The sequence below is a fragment of the Myxine glutinosa genome, chromosome 13 (genome assembly GCF_964187855.1).
Source record: "Myxine glutinosa chromosome 13, kmMyxGlut1.1, whole genome shotgun sequence".
NCBI lineage: Eukaryota > Metazoa > Chordata > Myxini > Myxiniformes > Myxinidae > Myxine > Myxine glutinosa.
This window is the reverse complement of record NC_136273.1, coordinates 83,941,672-83,966,635: the sequence shown is the minus strand read 5'-3', so window position 1 is coordinate 83,966,635 and position 24,964 is coordinate 83,941,672. Positions and strand designations below refer to the sequence as shown.

The following is a 24,964-nucleotide window of genomic DNA, read 5'->3' as shown; positions in this document are numbered from 1 at the left end:
CCGGAAACGGAAGAAGAAAGACATGAGGTCGAGAGAAGCGACGAGGATTCTTCTTCCTCGCCCCGCTCCGACGAGAGGTGGGATCGATATTGAGCCGTGTGGAAAAGCGGCGTTCCCAAGCCCGTCTGGCGAGAGGAGTTACCGGGACGGGTACCTACCCGGTGGACACGTCAAGCTGCCGTGGGGCCGTGCACCGACCCAGCGTCTGGCACCGTTCGCGGCACCGTCTACAAAGACGCGTACGGGTCGCACGTTGGGGCCTAACACGCGTTGCAAGCGGCGTGTGGCTTTTGCCTGCTTTACAGTACCCGCTTCGCGTGGCCAGGAGGGGGCTGCAGCCGGGGTTCCCGGTACGATACATGCCCGGTGGAAAAACGTCCACCCGGGGTTCGTTCAACCGCCCGAGTGCGGCGAAGCCGACCATCATCTTGGTCAGGAGGGGCCCAGAGACATTGTGAGGGACAGAGACCAAAGGGGGTCGTGAGTACAAAAGGGGACACACGTATGTAAGATGGCCATCTTAATCATCTAGGGGATTGATTGTTGAGTGTGAGTTGTGGATGGTGGATTGCTCAGGGAATATATCCTTGATTGTATCATTGAAATTGTATGGTATCATTACCATTGAAATATATCATTGAAAATCAGTTTTCTCTTGGGTGGAATTCATAGGGATTGCGTTGCGAAAGCGCATATATAATACCACTTTCTGGCGAAGTTCCTCTCACGGTCCGGGGGTCACCGAGACCAGGTAGTCACCGAGGGGACCACGTAACAGAATTGGGGGCTCGTCCAAATTACGATTTGCGGATTCGCAATTGGGTCTACGTCCGGGATCTAAAATTGTATAAAATAATAAAATAATATTTTTATTAATTAAAATTTATTAATTGGTAAATTTTTGGGGAAATTGGGGTAAAGTCTTGGGTGAAGGTTAACAGGTGTTAACGATAGTCACCATGGCGTTTGTGGCACAGAACTTTGCGGTAACACCGAGTGAGGCACAGTTCCGAGCGTTACTAAAGTCGGACCTCTTGAAATTGGCCAAACATTTTAACTTGGAGGTCCGAACTAATTTGAGGAAGGCAGAGTTGCAGGCCACGGTGATACAATCTATGGTGGGATTAGGAACATGGGACGAGTTAGCCTGGGAGTGGCTACCCGAAGAACCAGAAGACGTTCAGCTCCGGAAACTGGAGTTGCAATTACGGAGCCAGGAACGGATCAAAGAAGAAGAAAGGAAAGCAGAAGAGAGGAGAGAAGAGAAACAAGCAGAGGAAAGGAGAGTGGAATGAGAACTCCAGGAAAGGTTAAAAGAAGAAGAAAGGAAAGCAGAAGAGAGGAGAGAAGAGAAACAAGCAGAGGAAAGGAGAGTGGAACGAGAACTCCAGGAAAGGTTAGCAGAAGAAGAAAGGAAAGCAGAAAAGGAAAGAGCAGAAGAAGAAAGGAGAGTGGAACGAGAACTCCAGGAAAGGTTAGAAAGGATGAAAACAGAGGAAAGGAAAGCAGAAGCAGAGGAGAGGAGAGCTGCAAGGGAACTCGAAGCAGAGGAGAGAAAAGCGGAAAGGGAATTGAAGGAACGTGACATGGCGCTTCAGCAAGAAATTAAATTCAAGGAGCTGGAGTTAATGAGAGAACGGGGAGAGGTACCACCCTTGCTGACGGGGTCGACACCTAACCAGAAAACCTGGGATGTGGGCAGACATGCGAGGCTGGTTCCACCGTTCAGTGAAAAGGAAGTCGCGAAATTTTTTCCACACTTTGAGAAAGTGGCTCGACAATTAAACTGGCCGGAGGAGGCCTGGACCATACTAGTGCAAAGTGTGCTGGTGGGAAAAGCTCAAGAGATTTATTCGGCGCTACCAATGGACCAATGTGCAGATTATGAGGTACTGAAGAAGCACATCCTCAAAGCCTATGAGTTGGTTCCGGAAGCTTACAGGCAAAAATTCAGGAATGCCAGGAAGAGGGAGAGTGAGACCCATGTGGAGTTTGCCAGAGTGAAAGAAAACATGTTTGATCGGTGGTGTGAGTCAAAAGGAGTCGGGAAAGACTTCGAAACATTGCGTGACTTGATCCTGGTGGAGGAATTTCAGCAGTGTGTCCACGAGGACATCAAAGTGTACCTGCAGGAAAAGAAAGTACCAAAGTTGTGGGACGCAGCCACCATGGCAGATGAGTATGCCTTAACCCACCGAATAGGGGTCCACAAACCTAACTCCTCGCCTAGACTTCAGCAGGGGAGTTATGGAACACCCGGTGCGGAGAACGACCTTACATGGCGGCGGCCTCGAGATGATTATGGGGACAACTATGATACCCCAACTGTTAGAAATCAGAGGGCTACGGGCCCAAGACAAACTTATTTTTCGGGGGGCTCAAGGCCGACCCCGAGGTTCTCCCCCGGGCCTACTTGTGCTTTTTGCCATAAAACTGGACACTTGATGTCCCAATGTTACCTCCGGAAAAGGGAGAACCCGGAACGGAATCAGTCTAGTGCGACTCCGAATGCACTGGCAAGTGTGAGAAATCATTCTTGGAGAGCAGAGCTGGGGGAAGATTCCCCTGTCAAAGGTACGGCGTCCCGGGAGAACCTTGTTCAGGAGGGCTACAAACATTTCATTTCAGAGGGGTTCGTGTCGCTGGATGGCGACCCGAGTAACCAGAAGCCAGTTAGGGTATTGAGGGACACAGGAGCCCACCAATCGTTGATGCTGGAGGGCATTTTGCCATTGTCGGAGAAGACGGCAACTGGGGTTAGTGTGCTTTTACAGGGGGTCGGGGGCTATGTTAAAGCTCCGCTTCATGTCATCCAGTTGAGTTCTGAGTTGGTATCAGGGCCGGTCACCGTAGGCTTACAAGCCACCCTTCCTGTGGAGGGAATCTCTTTTATTATCGGGAATGATTTGGCCGGGGGGCGAGTTTTGGGTAATCCAATAATGGTGGACAAGCCCAGTAAGAAAAATAACACCACTCGGTTAGAGATGGAGATTCCGGGTATCTTTCCATCCTGTGCAGTGACTCGGGCTATGGGTAGAAAGCACGCGGAAGAGAAGGAGGAAGAAAGAGAGGGGGAGTTGGAACCCTTAGAGGTACGGGAAGACAACTCGGAAAAGGGAAATAACCAGGGGAGGGATTCCCAGGAATTTCGAGAAATGGTAGCGTCTGGAACGAAAGGGGACGTGGAGTGTCCGTCGGAGACCGCGGGGAACGAAGTGGAGCAAACCGCGCTGGTCCGAAGGAGACTAGTGGAAGAGCAACACGAAGACTCGGAGATCCAGAGGTTAATTGAGAAAGCCGTTACGGAAGAAGAGGCTACGAAGATACCTGTGGGGTATTTCATGAAGGGGGAAACCCTAATGAGGAAATGGAGGCCACCGGAGGTGCCCGCAGACGATGAGTGGAAAGTTCACTATCAGATTGTGGTGCCACCGCTGTACCGGAAGGAGATATTGAGTTTGGCACATGAGACCCCTTGGGCCGGGCACCTGGGAGTGAACAAGACCTGTGACAGGATATTGGTACATTTTTTCTGGCCGGGATTGCGACGGGATGTGGCGGAGTTCTGCAAGTCCTGCCATTCTTGTCAGCTGGTGGGAAAGCCGAATCAAAAAATCCCACCCGCCCCGTTAAAGCCAATTCCAGCTTTTGAAGAGCCATTCAGCCGAGTCATTGTGGACTGTGTGGGCCCTTTACCCAAAACCAAAGCTGGACATCAATACTTACTGACCATCATGTGCACATCCACCAGGTTCCCCGAGGCAGTGCCTCTGAGGAAAATAACGGCGGCAGTTATTGCAAAGGCCTTGATTAAATTTTTCACTTTGGTTGGTCTACCTAAGGTCATCCAATCTGATCAGGGTTCCAATTTCATGTCCACACTTTTCCAGCAAGTGGTACACCTGTTGGGGGTGGAACAAGTAAGATCCAGCGCATACCATCCCGAGAGCCAAGGGGCCCTGGAAAGGTTTCACCAGACTTTAAAGAATATGATCCGAACGTATTGTTTTGAATGTGCCAAGGATTGGGATGAAGGGATACCCCTATTGTTGTTTGCGGCGAGGGAGTCCGTGCAGGATTCCTTGGGATTCAGTCCGTTTGAACTGGTGTTTGGACACGCAGTGCGGGGACCGTTGAAATTGGTGAAAGAACAGTGGTTACTACAGGAGTCCCGGACACCGATGGTGGAGTATGTGTCCACAGTGAAACACCGATTGGCAAAGGCGTGTGATGTGGCACGACGGAACTTGAGAATGGCCCAGGGGAAAATGAAGGAGAGACATGACAAGACCTCGCAGATAAGGAATTTCAGTCCTCAGGACCGGGTGTTAGTATTACTGCCCGTTCCAGGTCAGCCCCTCCAGGCTAGATATTTCGGTCCTTATGCAGTGGAGGAGAGGGTGAATGAGACAGACTACGTGGTGACCACTCCCGACCGACGGAAAAAGCGACAGTTGTGTCATGTCAACCGACTGAAGAAATATCATGAGAGGGAACCGGTGGAAGACGTAGTTCCTGTCTCACCTGTCGTACCGGTGAAAATGGACAGAAACGCCGGTGTGAAGTTTGATAACTTGGATGACCAGGCCTGCCCCAAATTGACGAACACCGAAGTGTTGAGTCATTTGGATGAGAAGTTAGGTCATTTAACAAGGGAACAGCAAGGACAACTGTCCAGCCTAATGTTCGAATTTAAACATTTGTTCACAGATGTACCTGGTCGTACGGACTTAGTATATCATGATATCGAGGTGGGGGAGGCCACTCCAGTGAAACAACACCCCTATCGGATGAACCCGGTGAAGATGGAGTATCTTCGGAAGGAGATGCAATATATGTTGGACAATGACATCATAGAACCAAGCAACAGTGAATGGAGCTCCCCATGTGTGTTGGTTCCGAAACCCGATGGCAGCTTCCGGTGTTGTACAGATTTAAAACGGGTGAATGCAGTGACCAAGACCGACTCCTATCCGCTCCCGAGGATTGACGACTGTATTGATCGAATAGGCCCAGCTAAATTTGTTACCAAATTTGACTTGCTGAAAGGGTATTGGCAGATCCCTCTTACCGATAGAGCCAAAGAAATCTCAGCTTTGGTCACTCCGAATGGGTTATATCAGTACAAGGTCCTCCCTTTGGGTTGAAGAACGGGCCGGCTACATTTCAACAACTGATTAATAGGCTCATTGCAGACCTGGAGGGGGTGGAGGCATATCTGGATGATGTAATCATCCACACCATGACCATGGAAGACCACATTAAGCAAATCCATGCATTTTTTCAGACGATGTCCGAGGCAGGTCTGACCATCAACTTAGTCAAGAGTGAGTTTGTAAGAGCACAGGTAGTGTTCCTCGGCCATGTAGTAGGGCAGGGTCAGGTACAACCAGTGACCGCCAAGGTAGAAGCTATCGATCGCTTCCAAGTCCCAAAGGGGAAGAAAGAGCTGATGAGATTCTTAGGTATGGCGGGGTGGTACCGGCGGTTCTGTAAGAATTTTTCGGATGTGGTAGCCCCTTTAACGAGTTTGTTGAGAAAGGAGACCCCATTCGTTTGGGATGGCAAATGTCAGGCGGCCTTTGCCCATGTCAAAGCGATACTAATGAGCTCTCCGGTCCTAACCGCTCCGGACTTTCAAGCACCTTTCAAGTTGGCCGTAGATGCAAGCGATGTGGGGGCTGGAGCGGTCTTGTTACAGGAAGATGAGGATGGGGTGGACCACCCCGTGTGCTACTACTCCAAAAAGTTCAATAAACATCAGGCAAATTATGCCACCGTGGAGAAAGAGACCCTGGCTCTCCTGCTAGGGCTTCAACATTATGAGGTGTATTTAGGAATCACGTCCTTTCCCATAAAGGTCTTTACGGATCACAACCCCTTAACCTTCATTCAAAGAATGAAAAATAAAAATCAGAGGTTGATGAGATGGAGTTTGGCTTTGCAGGGGTTCAACTTGGAAATTGAACATGTACGGGGCCGGGACAATGTCGTGGCGGATGCTTTGTCCAGAGTGAGTTAATCTGGGGGGGTTGTGGTGAAATTTTGTTGCTTTATTTTTAAGTGATAACTGTGCCCGGGGGGAACTGATAATGTGGGGGGGGGGGGGGGGTTGAGTTATCTGGTTTGTTTATCCAAGTTGGCCGGCAAAGAAAGTTTTCGCTGGGTTCAAACTTTCTTTCTTGAAGGGGGGGAGTGTTACATATTTATGGGAATGTATGTGAATTACTATTCAGGTCTTTGCTTATCAATGTGTAGTCGATTAAGGGTTGTTGTGGTTGGAGGGTCAGGAGCCCTTCTGGAAAAAGAGACCGGAAACGGAAGAAGAAAGACACGAGGTCGAGAGAAGCGACGAGGATTCTTCTTCCTCGCCCCGCTCCGACGAGAGGTGGGATCGATATCGAGCCGTGTGGAAAAGCGGCGTTCCCAAGCCCGTCTGGCGAGAGGAGTTACTGGGACGGGTACCTACCCGGTGGACACGTCAAGCTGCCGTGGGGCCGTGCACCGACCCAGCGTCTGGCACCGTTCGCGGCACCGTCTACAAAGACGCGTACGGGTCGCACGTTGGGGCCTAACACGCGTTGCAAGCGGCGTGTGGCTTTTGCCTGTTTTACAGTACCCGCTTCGCGTGGCCAGGAGGGGGCTGCAGCCGGGGTTCCCGGTACGATACATGCCCGGTGGAAAAACGTCCACCCGGGGTTCGTTCAACCGCCCGAGTGCGGTGAAGCCGACCATCATCTTGGTCAGGAGGGGCCCAGAGACATTGTGAGGGACAGAGACCAAAGGGGGTCGTGAGTACAAAAGGGGACACACGTATGTAAGATGGCCATCTTAATCATCTAGGGGATTGATTGTTGAGTGTGAGTTGTGGATGGTGGATTGCTCGGGGAATATATCCTTGATTGTATCATTGAAATTGTATGGTATCATTACCATTGAAATATATCATTGAAAATCTGTTTTCTCTTGGGTGGAATTCATAGGGATTGCGTTGCGAAAGCGCATATATAATACCACTTTCTGGCGAAGTTCCTCTCACGGTCCGGGGGTCACCGAGACCAGGTAGTCACCGAGGGGACCACGTAAAAATAGGTAGATATTGGAGCTTGATTGAGTTAAGCGCTTATATTTTGTTTACGAAATGAAGTAATGCAAAAAAAACCTCACATCAAGAAGGTGACTGTTTTAGGGTAATAGGTGAAGTTTGTAATTTACCTCCTTTGAAGTCTCGATGGAGGCAAAATATTTGGACCACCAGTCTAGGAGCTCCTCATTTGGCTCTTCTTCCTCATTTTCCATCTCCTTCTTCTTTTTCTTCTTCTTTCCCTCTTTCTCGCTCTCCCCAACCTGCGGACAGATTTCAATATGTCGAACGTTTGAGAAATCGTTTTTCCCACTTGTAACCATATCCCCAACCTCACCCTCACATGTACCTCAGGTTTAACATTGAATGCCAATAGTAAAGTATACAACACCACACATATGTGCTCATCATATAAAAATTCCAAAGTTGTTTTGATGATGTGACAGAAACTTACCATCTCAACCTTTACTACAGCATCTGAACACTGGAGAGGAATGAGATGGGACAAAGTAAGTGTTAAAATTCAAATGTAAAACAATCATTCTATAACATCTTTAAAATCAATTCAAACCGATCGCACCAATTACTTGGTGGTCCACAAATTGATGGACATTCATGATACAACAACAACAACAACAGGCATTTTAAGGCCATTTTCCCTGCAAGAGTGGGGGTTAGCCTTGCGGTCCCCATGACAATCTTCTCCATTTTGCCCCATTTCATATGGACATTCATGATGAACAAATGTATTCTTGATAAAACAACATTTCAACATAACTGGCTATCAATTATATTTCTCCATTTTCTGGTTCTTATTTTGAAATTTTTTTGAATGCAGATGACCGACTCGCCTTCAACATCTTCCATGAACAAGGCGAGTGGATTCTCACTGAAACGTCGATCTCGTTGTATAATACGCCAACTTTGCTTATCCGGGACTTCACACCCCGTCAGTGCGCTAAGGAACAGAATACAATGTCGTAGCGAACTTTGCTTCTCCGAGGGGAGAGTGTCTGATCTTCTCTTCTCTTCTTTCTATATAATAATACGCGAAGGCTTTTCTGTTGTGGTATTTTTATGATTAGCTTCTGCTTGTATATAATATACTAAGGCGTCGAGTGGGGTCCATCCTTATGGAGCTAAAGGCTTTTTCCCTCATGGCCCACACCACCCATTGACCCCCCCCACCCCCCCAGTCAGACGAGGGATGTCATCCCATGGTGTAAACCACACCTCGATTTTCCTGTCGTCGTCCTTGGCATCCACATTGCTAAGAACGCCAACTTTATTTTCTATGTATCTACTTCTTTTCTTTTTCTATACAATAATCTTTCTTATCTATATTTTTCTACTTTTTTCTTTATATATTATTACAATCTTACTAAAATTCACCAAATGTCCGTCGGTCTGTCTGTCTGTCTGTTCGAAGGTACCGTAAAAACTGCTGAACCGATCGCAACCACATTTTGGTTGGGTAATCCTGGGATCTCCAAGAGTAAAATAGGCTATTTAGTTTTCCCAATTTCAGCTTTGGTTTCCAGCATTCTCAGGTTTGGACTCCCGCATAACATTCGCGGTCGCATAACGTTCATTGTGACGATGTTTTCATTGTGACGATGTTCTTTTCCCGGGTGCCGCACAAACGGCTGCACCGATCGCTGCACAGCTGCACCGATCGAACTCGGTGACCTCGGACATGGGTTGAATAAGGTATAAGGACACGGTATAAGGACACAGGTTGAATCCCTGCTTGAGAGAATTCCATCCCCCTCCCCGCCATCACGGCCGTTTCTCCAACTTACAATGCCACGAGATATGCGGAAAGGACGACCCAAGACCAACATAAACATCATTAAACATCATTCGTATATAAACATCATTAAAAGTAAATAATGACCTTGGCCAAAGTTCAAACGACATTTAATCTCTACATGAGAGAATTCCACATAGCTATTTGGGCGGTGAATACGCTAACAGATCGCTGTCTCCATCGATCTTGCCATGGCCGTAACACCTATCGGCTCAAAATCCTTTTAACTGTTGATTTGGTAGTTTTTACAATGAAGGAAACATTAACAATGTTAAAAGTTTATTTTGTGATTAATTGGAGATATGTTGTTTGGAATGAAAAAAGAGATATCGAGTTCAAGTGAATGACGACATGCCGTGATGGTTTATACTTTCTGAACGTGAACTTCGTGGATCGCCATATGCAGATTCGCCACGGTCCCACGATCGATGTTTCTATACCTGAACCGAACGGGTACGTTTTTCATGGAAGTCCTTCACGAACCTGCTGTCCATGTCTGACATTCGACTGAAGATGCTACAGGAATGTGGAATTTATTGGTTTCATGCTTTAGCATTCGCCGTATCTGCATTGCCTCTTTGCTTCTGGCCTCCCACCCGTGCGTAGCATTATATCCCTAGGGAGACCCGCGCGTAGTCTCCCTAGGGATATAATAATGATATATGCTAAGGTATGGAAGCGGGACGGGGATTAATCTTTATGGGGCGAAAGGCTTTTTCCCTGACGGCCCCCAACCACCGCTGATCCCCCATGTCAGACACGGGATGTTGTACCAGGGTGCAAACCACTCTTCAATTCTTTCCGTCACCATCATCATTGGCGTACACATCGCTAAGAACACCAATTTTGCTTCTCCAGGCAGAGGGAGTGCAACTGCGATCACATTACCCACGCGGGGCTGGCTGTTCACATCACACAGTATTTACGCCTAATTTACGTAACAGTGTCCAAGGTTGTAGTGAATTTTGCTTCTTCGGGGGGAGAGTGTCCAATCTTCTTTCCTAATCTCTTTCTACAGGTATTACACAAAACAAATTTTGAAAATCCAATGTAAAGTCACTTAGTCGGGCGTTGGGCCACCATTTGTACACAGTATATGGCCTGTATGCACTGTAGAATAGAGTCCACCAGCATCGGGAATTCTGCGGGAGGGATGCGGCACCATTCTTCCACGAGAAAGTCAATCAACTCACACCTGCATGATGGAGGTATAAAATGCTGTCTCAGGCGTCATTCCAGGATATCCCATAAATGCTTGATTGAGTTCAGATCTGGTGACTGAGAAGGCCATGACATATGGATAACATCAGTGTCATGCTCATCAAACCAATGGGCGACCAAAAGTGCTCTGTGGAAAGGAGCACTGGAGGTGGGGGGGGGGGGGGGGGGATGGAGGGGAGGGGTCTCCTCTTGCATCTATGCTAGCCATAATTCATGGGCAGTCAGGACTGTGCAGCATTTGTTTGCACATGACCCGAAGCATTCTGGGATGTTATTTGATATATTAACACCTGTGCCACACCTGTGTGGAAGTCGTTGCTTGATATCCCTCATTTACCCAGGTGTTTCCATTTTTTTTGTCCACTACCTGTACATAATAATAATAATATGCTAAGGCTCTTCTGTCATGGTATTTTTTCCAGGGGCTTCTGCTAGGATATACAGACTTGGCATTTAATATGGAATTTTTTTTTGTGGGGGTGAACTTACTTTTCAAGAAGTCTTGGAACCAAAAGTACATTGGAATTATGTTGAAATTATTCTAGATTTTGTTAATGTGACCTTTAAAAGAAACAAAAACCACATTTGACATTTCGAAACAAATAAATTGATCCTTGAAAGTGATGTAAACTGATATCGAACTCAATTCACAGACAGTACTGTGTTAAACTTCTGTACGTTTTCCAGAAGTATCTCTTTATTTTGCACATTAGCCAAAAATAATATCAACAAAAACAAAAGCTAAATTATGACTGGGATTACGGACAGTAAAATTACAGTTCAGTACTTCGTGTAACCCCCACGAGCATTCAGGAGAGCACGTACACGTCGAGGCATGCTGCTCACGAGATTTGCCAAGGTTTGGACAGGAATCGCTTGCCATGCAGTTACAATAGTCTGCTGCAATTCACACACAGAGGTAGGCTGCTGGTCCAAGTTGTCGATTTGACGGGTTAATTCTGCCCACAAGTTCTCTCTCGGATTTATATCCGGGGACATGGCAGGCCACTCCATATGCTCTACACCACGGTCAGCAAGAAAGTGTTGGATCATGCGAGCACGATGAGGCCATGCATTGTCATCTTGGAAGACAAAGTTTCCTCAAAAGGCTGCACGAGCAAATGGAAGCAATGTTTCTTCCAGAATGACCCTGTACCTGAACTGGTTCAGGTTTCCATTCAGAACAACCAGGTCAGTTTTGCCCCCTGCATGAAAAGCAGCCCAAACGGTCACCCCACCACCTCCAGCTTGGACTCTTGGCACTATACAATCTTCGTTGTAGGCTTCATGCACTTGTCTGCGCACTCGGACGTGGCCATCTTGACGATAGACCAGAAATCTAGACTCGTCACTGAAGGTCACGTGATTCCAGTGTCCTGGCTGCCATTGACGGTGCTCTCTGGCCCACTGCAATCGGAGCTGGCTGTGTTGTCTGGTCAAGCGTGGCTTTCTCAGGGGACGCCTGGCATGATAGCCTGCTTGAACCAGTCGTTGGTTGACTAGCCTTCTGGACACAGGCACATTTGTCAGTTGCTGCCACTCAGCCCTAAGCCGATTAGCTGACTTGGTACGGCCATTGCAGACTAACCGGTGCAGCTGGCGATCATCTCTCCTTGTGGTTCTGCATGGATGTCCTGGCCTCGGTATTGGAGTAGGGACACCCCTCTGAGCATTTCGTTTCAGGATCTTTGACACCTGACCTTGAGTGATGCCATATTTCCGAGCAATAGCACGCTGTTTCATGCCAGAATTTCGTAAAGCCACCACTCCATGACAAACAGCATTGTCAAGTTGACGGACCATCTCCAGAGGAAGCGGCAATAACTTTTGTAGACGTGTAGTTGTTTTCCACTAATACAGAACGCAACAACCCTTATATACCCGATTGTGAAGCCAATCGTCAAATGTACCTGTCCTTACATTTTGTCACGCCACCTGTGATATAATCCTGTTATTGACTTCTTGCTGCGAAAGACAATCAGTGGCATGGTTCTTTCAACAAAGACATCACCGAAGGGTAAAAGAAACTCACCAGATTGATATACTGAGTTCTGAAAGTAAACCCAAGTCAAGAAAAAGAAAATATTCCATATTAAATGCCATATATATATATATATACATATATATATATATATATATATATATATATATATATATATATATATATATATATATATATATATATATATATATATACATATATACATATATATACATATATATATATATACACATTAGCCTGCATAAGTATTCACCCCCCTCCAAAACATTTTCACATTTTGATGCCACCTGAACCTATTTCATTGATTTCAGATCAAACTTAATATATAAAGTCTTCACAAACTACTCCAAGGTGATGAAGCTAAAAATGCAGTTAAAATGTGAATAAGTTAGAATAACAGAGAAAAATCAGATTATTTTCAGTTGCACAAGCATTCAAACCCTTTGCCTAATTAACTCTAAGTCACTTCAGGAGCAAGTTATTTGAAAGGTTACAAAACAAGTGTAATTGGCTTCACGTTGGTTGTTATCTGCATTTGCAGGTTTCATAAGGGGGGCAAAATCTCCACCTCCTTTTTCGGCGAAGGATCATTATTCATGAACCAAATTGTGAAACATTGTTCAGCCTTGGCAGCCAGCTTTGTTTGTTTCAACTGGTTCATGAATCTTTCTCCTTTACCGTTAGTCCACCATGCTTCATGCGCAGAATACGCTTTGCAGTGGGGGATGATGATGATGATGATGATGATTTCACCTGTATGTAATCGGTGGTTTTCACTTAAAATTAATCTCCCCCACTTATCTAAGGAGTTTTATGGTGCAACTCACTTGGTCAACCAACAAGGCAAACGTCACGACCAAGGAGCCTTCAAAAGAAATCAGGTATAACGTGGTGGAGAAGCACCGTTCAGGAGAGGTTTATACAAAGATTTCAGTCACTCATTATTCCTTTGAGTACGGTGAAATCCATCATTAAGAAGTGGAAGATGTATCATATCACCCAGACTCTACCCAGATCAGGTCGCCCATCCAAACTCAGCATCCGGGCAAGCAGTAAACTGGTTTGGGATGTCACTGTAAATCCAACAATGATTTTGAAAGATCTACAAGGCTCTATGTCCGAGATGTGGGTCAGTGTTCATTAATCAACAATATCACATTCCCTTCACAAAGCTAGCCTCTATGGATATGTGGCAAGAAAGAAGCCTTTACTGAAAAAGACGCATCTAAAAGCTCGTATGGAGTTTGCAGTAAAGTATTGTTACAGACGCGGTTTTGGATGTTAGTTTACCGAGCGGTTTGGTATGACCGCGTCTGCACAGTTTACCCGATTCCACTCGAACGTTGGCCAAATCGCGCTATGCTAAATCAATTAAGGAAAGGACACAACGGCTGGGATTAAATGACACGACACCAGGGGTACAGTTCTCAAGACCTCCGGAGGAGGTTATAATATTTGTATGCGGAACGTTTAGATTACACTGACAAGAGGTACAGCATAGGAAGGTGGGCACTTAATCACGGTCTTATAGTAGCCCCGACAGACCACAGATAAACAGGACAAGACTGACTCACACAGGGATTGATGGCAAGGAAGGGCAGGTAGTCGATGGACAGCACAAGGTGCACCTTGGCTCAGGGACAGGATCCACACGGTCCGGTCCAGATATGCGGGGAGGTATCGTCGCGCTGGAGGTGGCGTCTCTTTCTCTTCAAGCTGGGGGCGCATCTCTCACGTCACCTCCGGTAAGTCGCTGCGTATATCCAGCGGGGAGTGACACGCCCTCGGCTCGTTAGCTCCGCCCCAGATGGAATCGGCCCGCCGCTTCTTATTGGGTGCGGGGGGGTTACCGGGCTCCGCCCTTGACGAGGAGCCGACAGTCAGCCCCTTCGTGGTAACCCCGTCGGAGCACATGGGCAATGGCGGCTAACCAAGCCGGAGTGAGGACGCACACTCCCCGCGCGCTGTTGTTGTAGTTGTTGTTGTTGTTGTTGTAGTTTCATGAGGAAGATGGGAGGAGGTATGGGGAGGTCCTAAACTCACTACTGGTGCCATACAATCACATTCTGGTGCAACGAAGAGTCAGAATTAATGGAAACGAGTCCTTAACTGACATAGACTAAGAATAACTAGCAAGATGTCCTATAGTTGTCTACGTGAGATGCGGTGAACCTGGGCACGACATTTAATGGGGGAAAAAGGGGAAGGTCGGTTCTACAGAGTGTTGTTTACAGACAATGGGACTAGGGAATGGGGGATTGGGGATAGTTGGGGAGTATTGGGGAAATAGGGGAATATTTACAAGCGGATATGGAGGCCAAATCCCATATCCGCAACATTGCACCCTTCTCTACCTCGGGGCGTCCCGACCCGATAAATTTTTACCTACTTTAGTGTGGCACTCAGATGTAGTTCCCTCTACTATTAACTCTACCCTGAGTGCGACAGTTTTACAGATGTTCACAAATGAGTAAATATGTCCCCCTGCGACGTTGCACCCTTCTCCTCACAGAAACACACCCACAGGATAACCGAATCGCGGAAAGAATTCTCAAACTAAACATACAGCCGGTAGGGAGCATTATTTACATAAGACTACACTGATATTTACACTACGATCCAGGACCTGTTTTTTTGGAGGAACACATGCAGATGTTATGCATAGAGAGAGCACGCATGCCAGCATCGATACACCAACCCACGAGTGCTCTGTGGCCTTACGGCCTTTAATAATGTGCAGAGCACCCCTTCCAAGCACCAAAAGCACCACCCCATCATGTACAGTCAGCACCATCCGGTGCACCAATAAAGTGTCCAACAATCACCGGTGGTGTCGCAGCCGGCCGATGTTCTGCCGCTGGTCTTGCCTTCATGTGGTGTACTTGGCCTTCTTGCTTCTTTCAAAAATAAAGAAAGGCGCCAACCGCGTCCATTTCTGTATTGTGGCCGTCAGGGGGCCAACTATAAGTGGTTCACCTGTATGGCATAGGTGCCACGTTGACCCATAGGTCCATCCACGGGTGGTGCTTGCCCGCAAGAGAACTGCGGTCCATGGTGGGCGGCCACAAACATTGCGGTCCATATGGTGTATCGATCCCGGCAGCAAGCAGCGAAAGTGCAGGCCCACAACTGCGGAGCCAGCACCTCTCTCTCCTCTCTCTCTGCCCCAAAGCCAGATCCTCGGAGGTGGGAGACAAAAGAAGAAGACAAGTGAGTAAGGTGGTAAGGGCGCAAAAGTGCACGCAACATAAGGTAATGCACACTGGGGGCACATGGGAACCAGGTGAGACAGGTACGTTCCTACCGTACGCCCCCCCCCCCCCACCAGGTAACCTACATGGCCCCTCCCTTACCCCTTACTGTATCCACAAAACACAACACTACCCATAAACATCTACTTTACAAATCAACAAACGTCCCTACTGTCTTCCCCGTTCCTCCCATAAACCAAATTCGTCTTCTCTCCCTCCTAACCAATCAAATTTGCCATTTTCAACTCTCATCAAAATTTGCCATCTCCAACTCAACATCATAATTTGCTATCACCAATTCATCATCAGTCCCTCCTAAGGAGGGAGAGATGGAATCACCCCAATGTCTCATCCACGTCGTGATGCGTCTCACAAATCCTCACAGCAATTCTCCTTTCCTGCAACACAGAACAAAAGAAAACACAGGTGTGGAGTCATCATCATCACCACAGGTAAGTGGCTGCGTATGGTGCGACAGGTTCATCAATCCTAACTATTTCCTAAATGACTTTAACAACTTTACATTACCCGGGGTCTTTCTCCTGCCAAACCATTGGCCCTCTTACACTATGGGTTCTAAAAACCAATTCCCATTGACCAAACTGTGGTGCTTTTCAATTTGGGGTCTCACTCCCCCGATTCATCTCCCGGTGCCCTCGCACAATTTCTGGGCTGTGGCGTGTACCTCTCCCAGCGGGTCTACCCACCTGCACACCTCCACCACTGCAGTTGCCTCCGAGCTTACCTGCTCCTTACCCTAACCTAACTACCTGGGGAAGGCCCTCTGGCGCTCTCCCCACTCGGTGCCCTCTCTGGCACTGGGCTACCCGGGTCCGTCCTCCGGATCCTCGAGCCCCACTGACACTAACGGCTCCCAGAGCCCACCTGCGGCCTCACCTGGCCGACATCCTCACAGTGGTGGAGTGCCCAACCAACTACACACACTAACAGGCTACACGCCCAGCCATTTCCACAACACTAATGCACCCATCCGCAATACCATTCTGCAACCGCACCACAAATGCCAATATCCAACCACAATTTACCTATACCCTCTACCTAACACTTACACTACCCGCCCCGGGTACTCGTGAAAGGGGTCCACTCTTCCCCCATCCACCCCTTCGCACCATGCACACCACTCCGTACCACTTACTCCAACTCTCTCCACACCACTCATTCTCTGCTCCATATATTCCACACACCTGTGCTCTCACACCTGGTGCCACCTGCACCCTTCTCTCCCCAAGCGCATTCGCGCTGATCCACAACACTCACTACTCATCCACTGCTCCACACACCTGTCCAGTTGCACACCTGTGCAATCACACCTGGTGCCACCTGCACCCTTCTCTCCCCAAGCGCATTCGCGCTGATCCACACACTCACTACTCATACACTGCTCCACACACCTGTCCAGTTCTCACACAGCATCATCTCATCTAACTACTCCCCTCTGAAACTTGCGCTTCCCAGTCGTCCCTTTAAACTATTGCGCTCCCACGTCATTATCATCCACACTAATCTACCTGCGTCCCCACTACAGGTATCAGTCACTAACTAAACTTAACGTTACCTAATGTCATCTTCGCTAGATCCCTAACAATATAACCTAACCCACCTGGGCTAGTTTTCACTGCCATACACCCCATAACTAGTGCGCATTTGCCCCACCTGGGAAGGGTGGCAGGGATGCCACCCTTACCCACCGGGCCCATCGCTCACTACCAATTTTGCACATCAAATTTCAATAAATCAAAAATTTGCCAATCACTACTCATCATCTGCCAATCATTACTGCCAATCCTTTGCCAATCATCAAATTTTGTTTTTCTCTAATTTTGGGGCCAAAACACTAACCTCATCACACAGTCTACTCACTAATGCCTCTCGGTGCGCCAATTTACTTCTAAAGCTCGGCTTCGTACAGCCAAGCCATGAATGTGGGTTGTTCTGTGCCAGCGGCTGGATGCGTCCGGCATTCGGTGCAGGGAAGGATGTTTACCCGGGCCGAGGTCCCACGCACCTTCTCGGCACGGAGCCATCCCATGGCTCGATCTCGACCTGCCGGAATGCCTCAACAAAAAGTGGTCGCCATGACGACCCTTCCTATCCAGCCGCCCGCTCCGCCTAGTGGAGCACGGACGCGGCCGTTCAAAGCGAGGCCCAGCACGCACCGAGGGCCCGATTCGGCTAAAAGTCGCTCTAACCTCTAACCCGGTTACCTTCGATGCCTCACCTGCATGCTTACACCCTGCAGCCCGTTCCTTGCTCACACATCCAGCCGTTTCCATGCTCCTCGTACCTTTCCTTACACACCCAGGTACACTCATTCCACTCACAGCCTTGGTCACACACCTGACCACCGAACACCTTGGCACACATTCGCCGCTCGCACACCTCACCAACACACCTCTTCGCGCCCCCTCCTCGGTCACCTCCTCTGTGACAATCACAGGTGTGCTCTCACTCGCACACCCAACCACGTGCCTCACTACCAATTCCAGCGTGCATTCCCACTCACGCTCTACCATTCCAGGTGTGCTTCCTTTCTCACCTGTCACAACCAACTCACGCTCCGTGTCACTCTTACTACTCTCACCTCCACTCTTGACAGCGTACTCACCCTTACTCTTGACAGTGCACTCTTTCCTCATGCACCCGTCCGTTACACACCTCTCTCGCGCACACTCTTGCGCACACTCTCCCGTCACACCATCTGTAACACTCACCACAGGCGTGCATTCTTCCTTGCCTTTGACAGCGCACTCTTTCCCCATGCACCTGTCCGTCACACCCCTTTCTCGCGCACACTCTCCCGTCACACCCTCTGTAACGCTTACCACACCGCGCTTCCATGTGCTCCCTCGCACACGCGCTACGACCGACTCACTCTCGCCAGCACCCTCACTCCTTGGCACGCACTTTTTCCTCACACACCCCAGAGTCGGACTTTCTTGCACACCTCCTTTTTCGCACACCAGACCTGTCGCACACTTCACCAACGGCCTCTCACGAACACCCGGGTCCATCTCGACCCCCAAGCTTCTTAAATCCCCTGGCGCATCATACGCACGACCATATTGGTCACCACTTACACCGGGTCCTCTTCCTCTTCGCTTCTCCTCCATCACCTGCGAATCCCTCATCCGGTTAATGAGCACATCATCACGATCCAAACACAGACTTTGGACCAATTCTTTTACCTCCTCTTTTATCTCTTTCTTATCCGCTCTCCGTCGCTTCTTAATTTCGCTCACCCCTTCTTCCACTTCTTCTAATTTCTGCTTCATCTCCTTCATCTCCTCGTGCGCCCCTTTAAGTTCTTCCTCTAACTCCACTTTATTTTTTTCTATGTGCTCCCGCACCTCCCGCTCTTTAACCTCCATCACCTCTACCACCTTGTTCATTTTCCTCGTCAAGTCCTCATGTACCGTCTGACACTCTTTTTTAATTACCCCTACGTCCTTTTTCATCTCCTTCTGTGTCGATTTTAACCCCTCTATTACCGCTGTGTTCTTCTTTACCTGTTCCCCCAACTCCTTTTGTCCCACTGTCAGTTGTTCTACTCCCAGCGTCAACTCCTCTATACCACCTTGCAATTTTACAGTCCCCTTTCTCACCTCCTTCTCCATGCGCTCCTTACAGTGCCTCACCTCCTCGCGCACTCCTCCGACCTCCTCACTCACTCCTCTTCTGATCTCCTCTCCCATCACTTGCATCTCCTGCCCAGATGCCACCCTCATCTGCTCCATTTCCTTCCTGTGAGCATCCAGTTTGGTTTCTACCCCCATTCTGACCTCCTCTATCTGCTGCCCCATTTGTTTAACTTCCCTTTCCGCTTGGTCCCTCATGTCCCTCAATTTGCCTTCCATACTGTTTTCTAACCCCTCTAACCCATTTTTCACTCCCTCTATCTGATTCTCCTGGGCAGCCATTCTATTTTCTACCCCCATTAACCCATTTTTCACCTCTTTTATCCCGTTGTCTAACCCCTCAAATTTGTCGTCTAACTTCCCAAATTTCTTGTCTAATCCCTTAAAATTATTGTCTAACCCCTCACCGGTACCCCTCGCTTCGTCCCTCATTACCCCCATTTGCTCACTCTGAGCCTCCATCCGGTTCCCCATTACCCCTAATTGGTTTCCCATTACCCCCAATTGCTCACTCTGAGCCCTCATTTCCTCCCTCATTTTCTCGCTATTCTGGGCCATAAGGGCCTTCATTTGTATGAAAAAAAGGTCCAAATCTACCAGCGGCGCTACTACGGTCGCGGGCGTGGGCGCCGTGGCCATGTGCGAGGCGCTATTTCGCGCGCCCGTAACCTCGTGCGCGACGACGCTATTTTGCGAATCTGCTACCCTCACTGCTTCGCTCTCCTCTTGTCCCTCAATTTGGTCCTGGATCGACCCTGCCTCACTCTCTTCTACCGGAACCCAGCCGTCTTGGTCTGCCATAGCGCGACTTTCAAAATTCGGGTTTTTATTTTCGTAAAACAAAATCAAATTTCGCCGTTATAATTTTGAGCGCGTGGAACGCGCTCCGGATCGAATCCCACTTCCCGACACCAAATGTTACCCTAATGGTACAATTGGTGTTCCAAAATTTGGGCCTAACAAATTTAGTCCCAGGTCCGAATCCCACTCCTGACACCAAATGTTACAGACGCGGTTTTGGATGTTAGTTTACCGAGCGGTTTGGTATGACCGCGTCTGCACAGTTTACCCGATTCCACTCGAACGTTGGCCAAATCGCGCTATGCTAAATCAATTAAGGAAAGGACACAACGGCTGGGATTAAATGACACGACACCAGGGGTACAGTTCTCAAGACCTCCGGAGGAGGTTATAATATTTGTATGCGGAACGTTTAGATTACACTGACAAGAGGTACAGCATAGGAAGGTGGGCACTTAATCACGGTCTTATAGTAGCCCCGACAGACCACAGATAAACAGGACAAGACTGACTCACACAGGGATTGATGGCAAGGAAGGGCAGGTAGTCGATGGACAGCACAAGGTGCACCTTGGCTCAGGGACAGGATCCACACGGTCCGGTCCAGATATGCGGGGAGGTATCGTCGCGCTGGAGGTGGCGTCTCTTTCTCTTCAAGCTGGGGGCGCATCTCTCACGTCACCTCCGGTAAGTCGCTGCGTATATCCAGCGGGGAGTGACACGCCCTCGGCTCGTTAGCTCCGCCCCAGATGGAATCGGCCCGCCGCTTCTTATTGGGTGCGGGGGGGTTACCGGGCTCCGCCCTTGACGAGGAGCTGACAGTCAGCCCCTTCGTGGTAACCCCGTCGGAGCACATGGGCAATGGCGGCTAACCAAGCCGGAGTGAGGACGCACACTCCCCGCGCGCTGTTGTTGTAGTTGTTGTTGTTGTTGTTGTTGTAGTTTCATGAGGAAGATGGGAGGAGGTATGGGGAGGTCCTAAACTCACTACTGGTGCCATACAATCACATTCTGGTGCAACGAAGAGTCAGAATTAATGGAAACGAGTCCTTAACTGACATAGACTAAGAATAACTAGCAAGATGTCCTATAGTTGTCTACGTGAGATGCGGTGAACCTGGGCACGACATTTAATGGGGGAAAAAGGGGAAGGTCGGTTCTACAGAGTGTTGTTTACAGACAATGGGACTAGGGAATGGGGGATTGGGGATAGTTGGGGAGTATTGGGGAAATAGGGGAATATTTACAAGCGGATATGGAGGCCAAATCCCATATCCGCAACAGTATGTTAATAATATTGCAGGCATGTGGAGAAAGATTTTGTGGACAGACGACATAAAATTGAACTTTTTGGTCTAAATTTCAAGCATTACGTCTGGCGCTATCCTAACACTGCAGATCACCCAGTCAACACCATCCCTACTGTCAAGCATAGTGGTGGCAGCATCATGTAATGGGGCTGCTTTTCATCAGTAGGGACTGGCAAGCTTGTCACCGACCACATCCATGATGACTCCATATTGTGCTTGGTGGAAGCAAGAGATAATGTCTCACATGACATCGCTCCCAGTAAGGTGCAGCAAGGGCTGTTATGGGGACACTTCACTGGTGCTTTCTCCACTCCCAATATGGAGTCGAATAAGGCCTGATATTTATCTCAAAAACTTTTTGTTTTAAAGTGAAGAAATTACGTCACAACTTATGGATGTTTTCATAAGCAGTTTACCATTCTCCTTTGAGGACCAATAAATTGTGGTAAACTCGGCCGTTGTTATCATACATATTGTGATTGGACTGCAAGCATGTATGTGAAGAGTAATAGCAAAATGAGTGAAATTATTAGTCATTGATCACAAGGGATAGTGTGTGCTTTGTGTAAAATTGGTAACCAGTAAGTATTTAACCCCTTCATTACTCTGGCTTGTAAATACACTTCGCACTGCTCTCGGTGATACCTAACTTAATCATATTGATGTGCATGTCCAAAAATAACCCTAATATAGTCCATCAGTACAGTCCGTTGGCTACTAATTTGTTACACGCACACACACGCACGCACGCACACACACACACACACACACACACACACACACACACACACACACACACACACACACACACACACACACACACACACACACACACACACACACACACACATACACACAGCCGTGATGACAACGAAAGTAGGTCTTACCATTTGCATTGTACACTCACAGAATGCACCACTCCACTTTAGGAGTATACCGGGCACACAAAACATGCAGGAAACCATTCAGTGGTCGAAACATCAGATGTGCTCCATGCCGACTGGTTAGCCACACTAGTCTGTGGTGCCTTCGGTTTTGAAAGTCACCCAGCAGTAGGGCAATGGAACAATGAGTGCGATGTCCCAGAGTATGCGCTAATCTGGCTGCCCCGTCTGTTCACTTAAATTTGCTGACCTTAAAGATAACTAGAACGCCACTCAGTAGAGCGCATACTCCCGCCGTGGGTCAAGTTAGAATAGTACGATTTCACAAAAGTTTGAGGGAGTAGTTCAGTGACAACACAAGACAAGACAACACAAGACAGACACTGCACAGATATATATTTAGAATATATAGAAGATAATGTTAAAAATAAAGAAGGCAATTTTACTTACATTTTCGGATTCAGCGTTCAATTCTATATAAGTGAGTGTATTTTGAGGCATGTGTGACTTCAAATAAAATTGTAACCCAGGAAAACGTTCGTTTCATTCCTGAGGAATACAACATGTAAAACTGGCCCAAACGTCAAAACAAAACTCCCTCATTTTAAGTCGTACAAGCTAATGCGACCACTCATTCTTCTGGGAAGAATCCCGTGCACATGCTTGTCACACTTATAACTCACATAAGTCTTTATAAGTTCATCAAATACTGACAACGCGATTGACATTCGCTGAGGTAAATGTTGATATCTCTTCTGAGGTTAAAAAAAAAAAAAGAAAGAAGTTTTTTAAGCATTATACGTATCAAACGATATATTTTATGAAACGGGGAAACCGAATACACACTTTGGTGGTTTTAAAATGACAGAATATGTCTATTAGAAAAAAAAGAACCTTGAAGAGGACGCTGCTAACAAAATACACCGCTGTAACGCATAACCACGAGTTTAAACTACATTTACAACAAATACGAAAACTATTTTCATATCACAATGTTCAATATAGAATATATAGAAGATAATGTTAAAAAAATGAGCCCTATCTTCCAATGGTAAACAATCCTTCAAAAAATTCCTGGATCCGGAATAATATCCTGAGCTTCACCAAAAAGTAATCAATTCTTCCTTATCCCAAGCGCAATCATCCCACCAACTTTCATCCAAATCCGTTCAGAACTTTTCCAGATATCTTGTTCACAAACACACGAACACACACACACGGACACGATCAAATGCATTACTCCCTAGCGGGAGTAACGAGGAATGGCAAGGAACTTTGACACAGGAGGAGTTAATTTGGCATACAACAGGAGAAGGCCGTGCCTGTGCTACAGATCCTACAGGACAGTACCTTTCAAAATATTAGGCCATTATGTGTCAATACCCTGACCAAATTTCACATTCTTGCCAAAGTTTATGGCTGCTCAGGTTGAAATCACCATGTAATACAGCAGCGACTTGTCCGGCATAAATCCCTTGCAATGGAAACGTTTATAATTTGTGCCGTAATGTTCCCAAGTTAATGACAAAAGTAACAACAACACGTCACCTAGTACATCATATAATGCTATACAGTAGTGAAAGGGTTCATAATCAGCAAAAAGGTTTTGGTACATCATCGGTTTTGCCAATAAACAATAAATATATGTGTAGAACCACCTTTAGAGGCCATTTTTCCCCGCAGAGCAGGGGTTGGCCTTTTTGGGCACCTTGGTCCCCTTTTTGAAGCAATGTTTTATGGCCCGATGCCCTTCCTGCCACCAACCCTGTTAGTCGCCTCTTGCGACACACAGGGAATTACCAGTGAACTGGTACGCAATTTGCCGACATCGGAAGGATGACAGGCTGAGTCAACTCCCCTGGCATTAATTCAGCGATTGACCGGGATTCAAACCCAGGATCTTAGGATCCCAAGCCGGCACCCTAACCGCTAAGCTAACACCAGGCTCAATAAATAGATGTGTAGGCAACCAACAAATGAGTGACAAGGCACCCAAATTACCAACTGGACAGCCGATGGTGCCGGACTGACTTTGGCTGGACAATCCTACCAGATGTACAGACAGTTAGCCAGTCTGGTCACAGTCATCGGTTTACCTGGGTATTGACCATTACAATAAACACATCCATCAATGTGATGATGCACATAAAAGGAAGCGAAAAGACAGCAAACGCAAATTTTACGTACAGCATCGAGTTTCACGATGGTTTCTGTTTTCTTGAGCGGGACATCCTCCATATGAAACAATACATCACCTGTTGATTGTAAAAACAAATAAATAATTAAATATACCTGTATATATATATATATATATATATAAACAAACAAACCTTTTAAAATTGCTTGTTCCATTGTAAAAGGGGGAAAATTATTGATATTTCCGTCAAGACAGACATTCCGACTCCCCCATGACCATTGTCTATCCCCTTTTCAGAGACACAAACATGACGTATTCAAGTGCCTCAAGAACTACTCTCTTCCACCGCTGGAGAAAATGTGTTTCAATGTTTGGAAACTATTAATACAAGGCTAACATCCATTATGGGTTTTTCTGAGGAGGGACCATTCCTTCACATTTGGGGGAAAAACATTTTGACTCCCCATGCAAGATAGGTAGTCACTTAAAATAAAAAGCGTTGGAACTTTTCATGAAAATTCTTGCTTCAATGAAGCACAAAATGAAAAAAAGAAGTTCACGAATAGTTATCAGGTGACTGCATTGTTGGAGATACAACAAAACCTGCAGGAAGCCTTGTAAGCTGATCTGTTGTCCGAGGGTTCGCAGTGGCCTTGCGATCTTGTGGCCGGTGAATGAACTTGCGCAAAGAATTTACGGTATGTGTTCCCACGAGCGTGTAACGCCCGAAGGCCCGGCAGTCCACCACTCGGATGTTGAGTGGAGGATGAAGCAGTTCATTGTCTGGTAGGTCCTGTAGATGCGCAAT

General features: G+C 47.4%; 1 protein-coding gene across 1 annotated transcript in view; it reads right to left on the bottom strand.

Annotated features, from left to right (window-relative positions):
• OTOF (otoferlin) overlaps positions 1–24,964 on the bottom strand; it is a 132,585-nt gene that overhangs the window by 57,463 nt on the left and 50,158 nt on the right. The window contains exons 23-26 of the mRNA XM_078767717.1: positions 24,760–24,949; positions 24,207–24,274; positions 7,539–7,568; positions 7,216–7,347 (exon numbers count right to left, since the gene is read on the bottom strand). Coding sequence (XP_078623843.1) covers positions 7,216–7,347; positions 7,539–7,568; positions 24,207–24,274; positions 24,760–24,949 — 420 coding nt within the window. The remainder of the gene's footprint in view (positions 1–7,215; positions 7,348–7,538; positions 7,569–24,206; positions 24,275–24,759; positions 24,950–24,964) is intronic.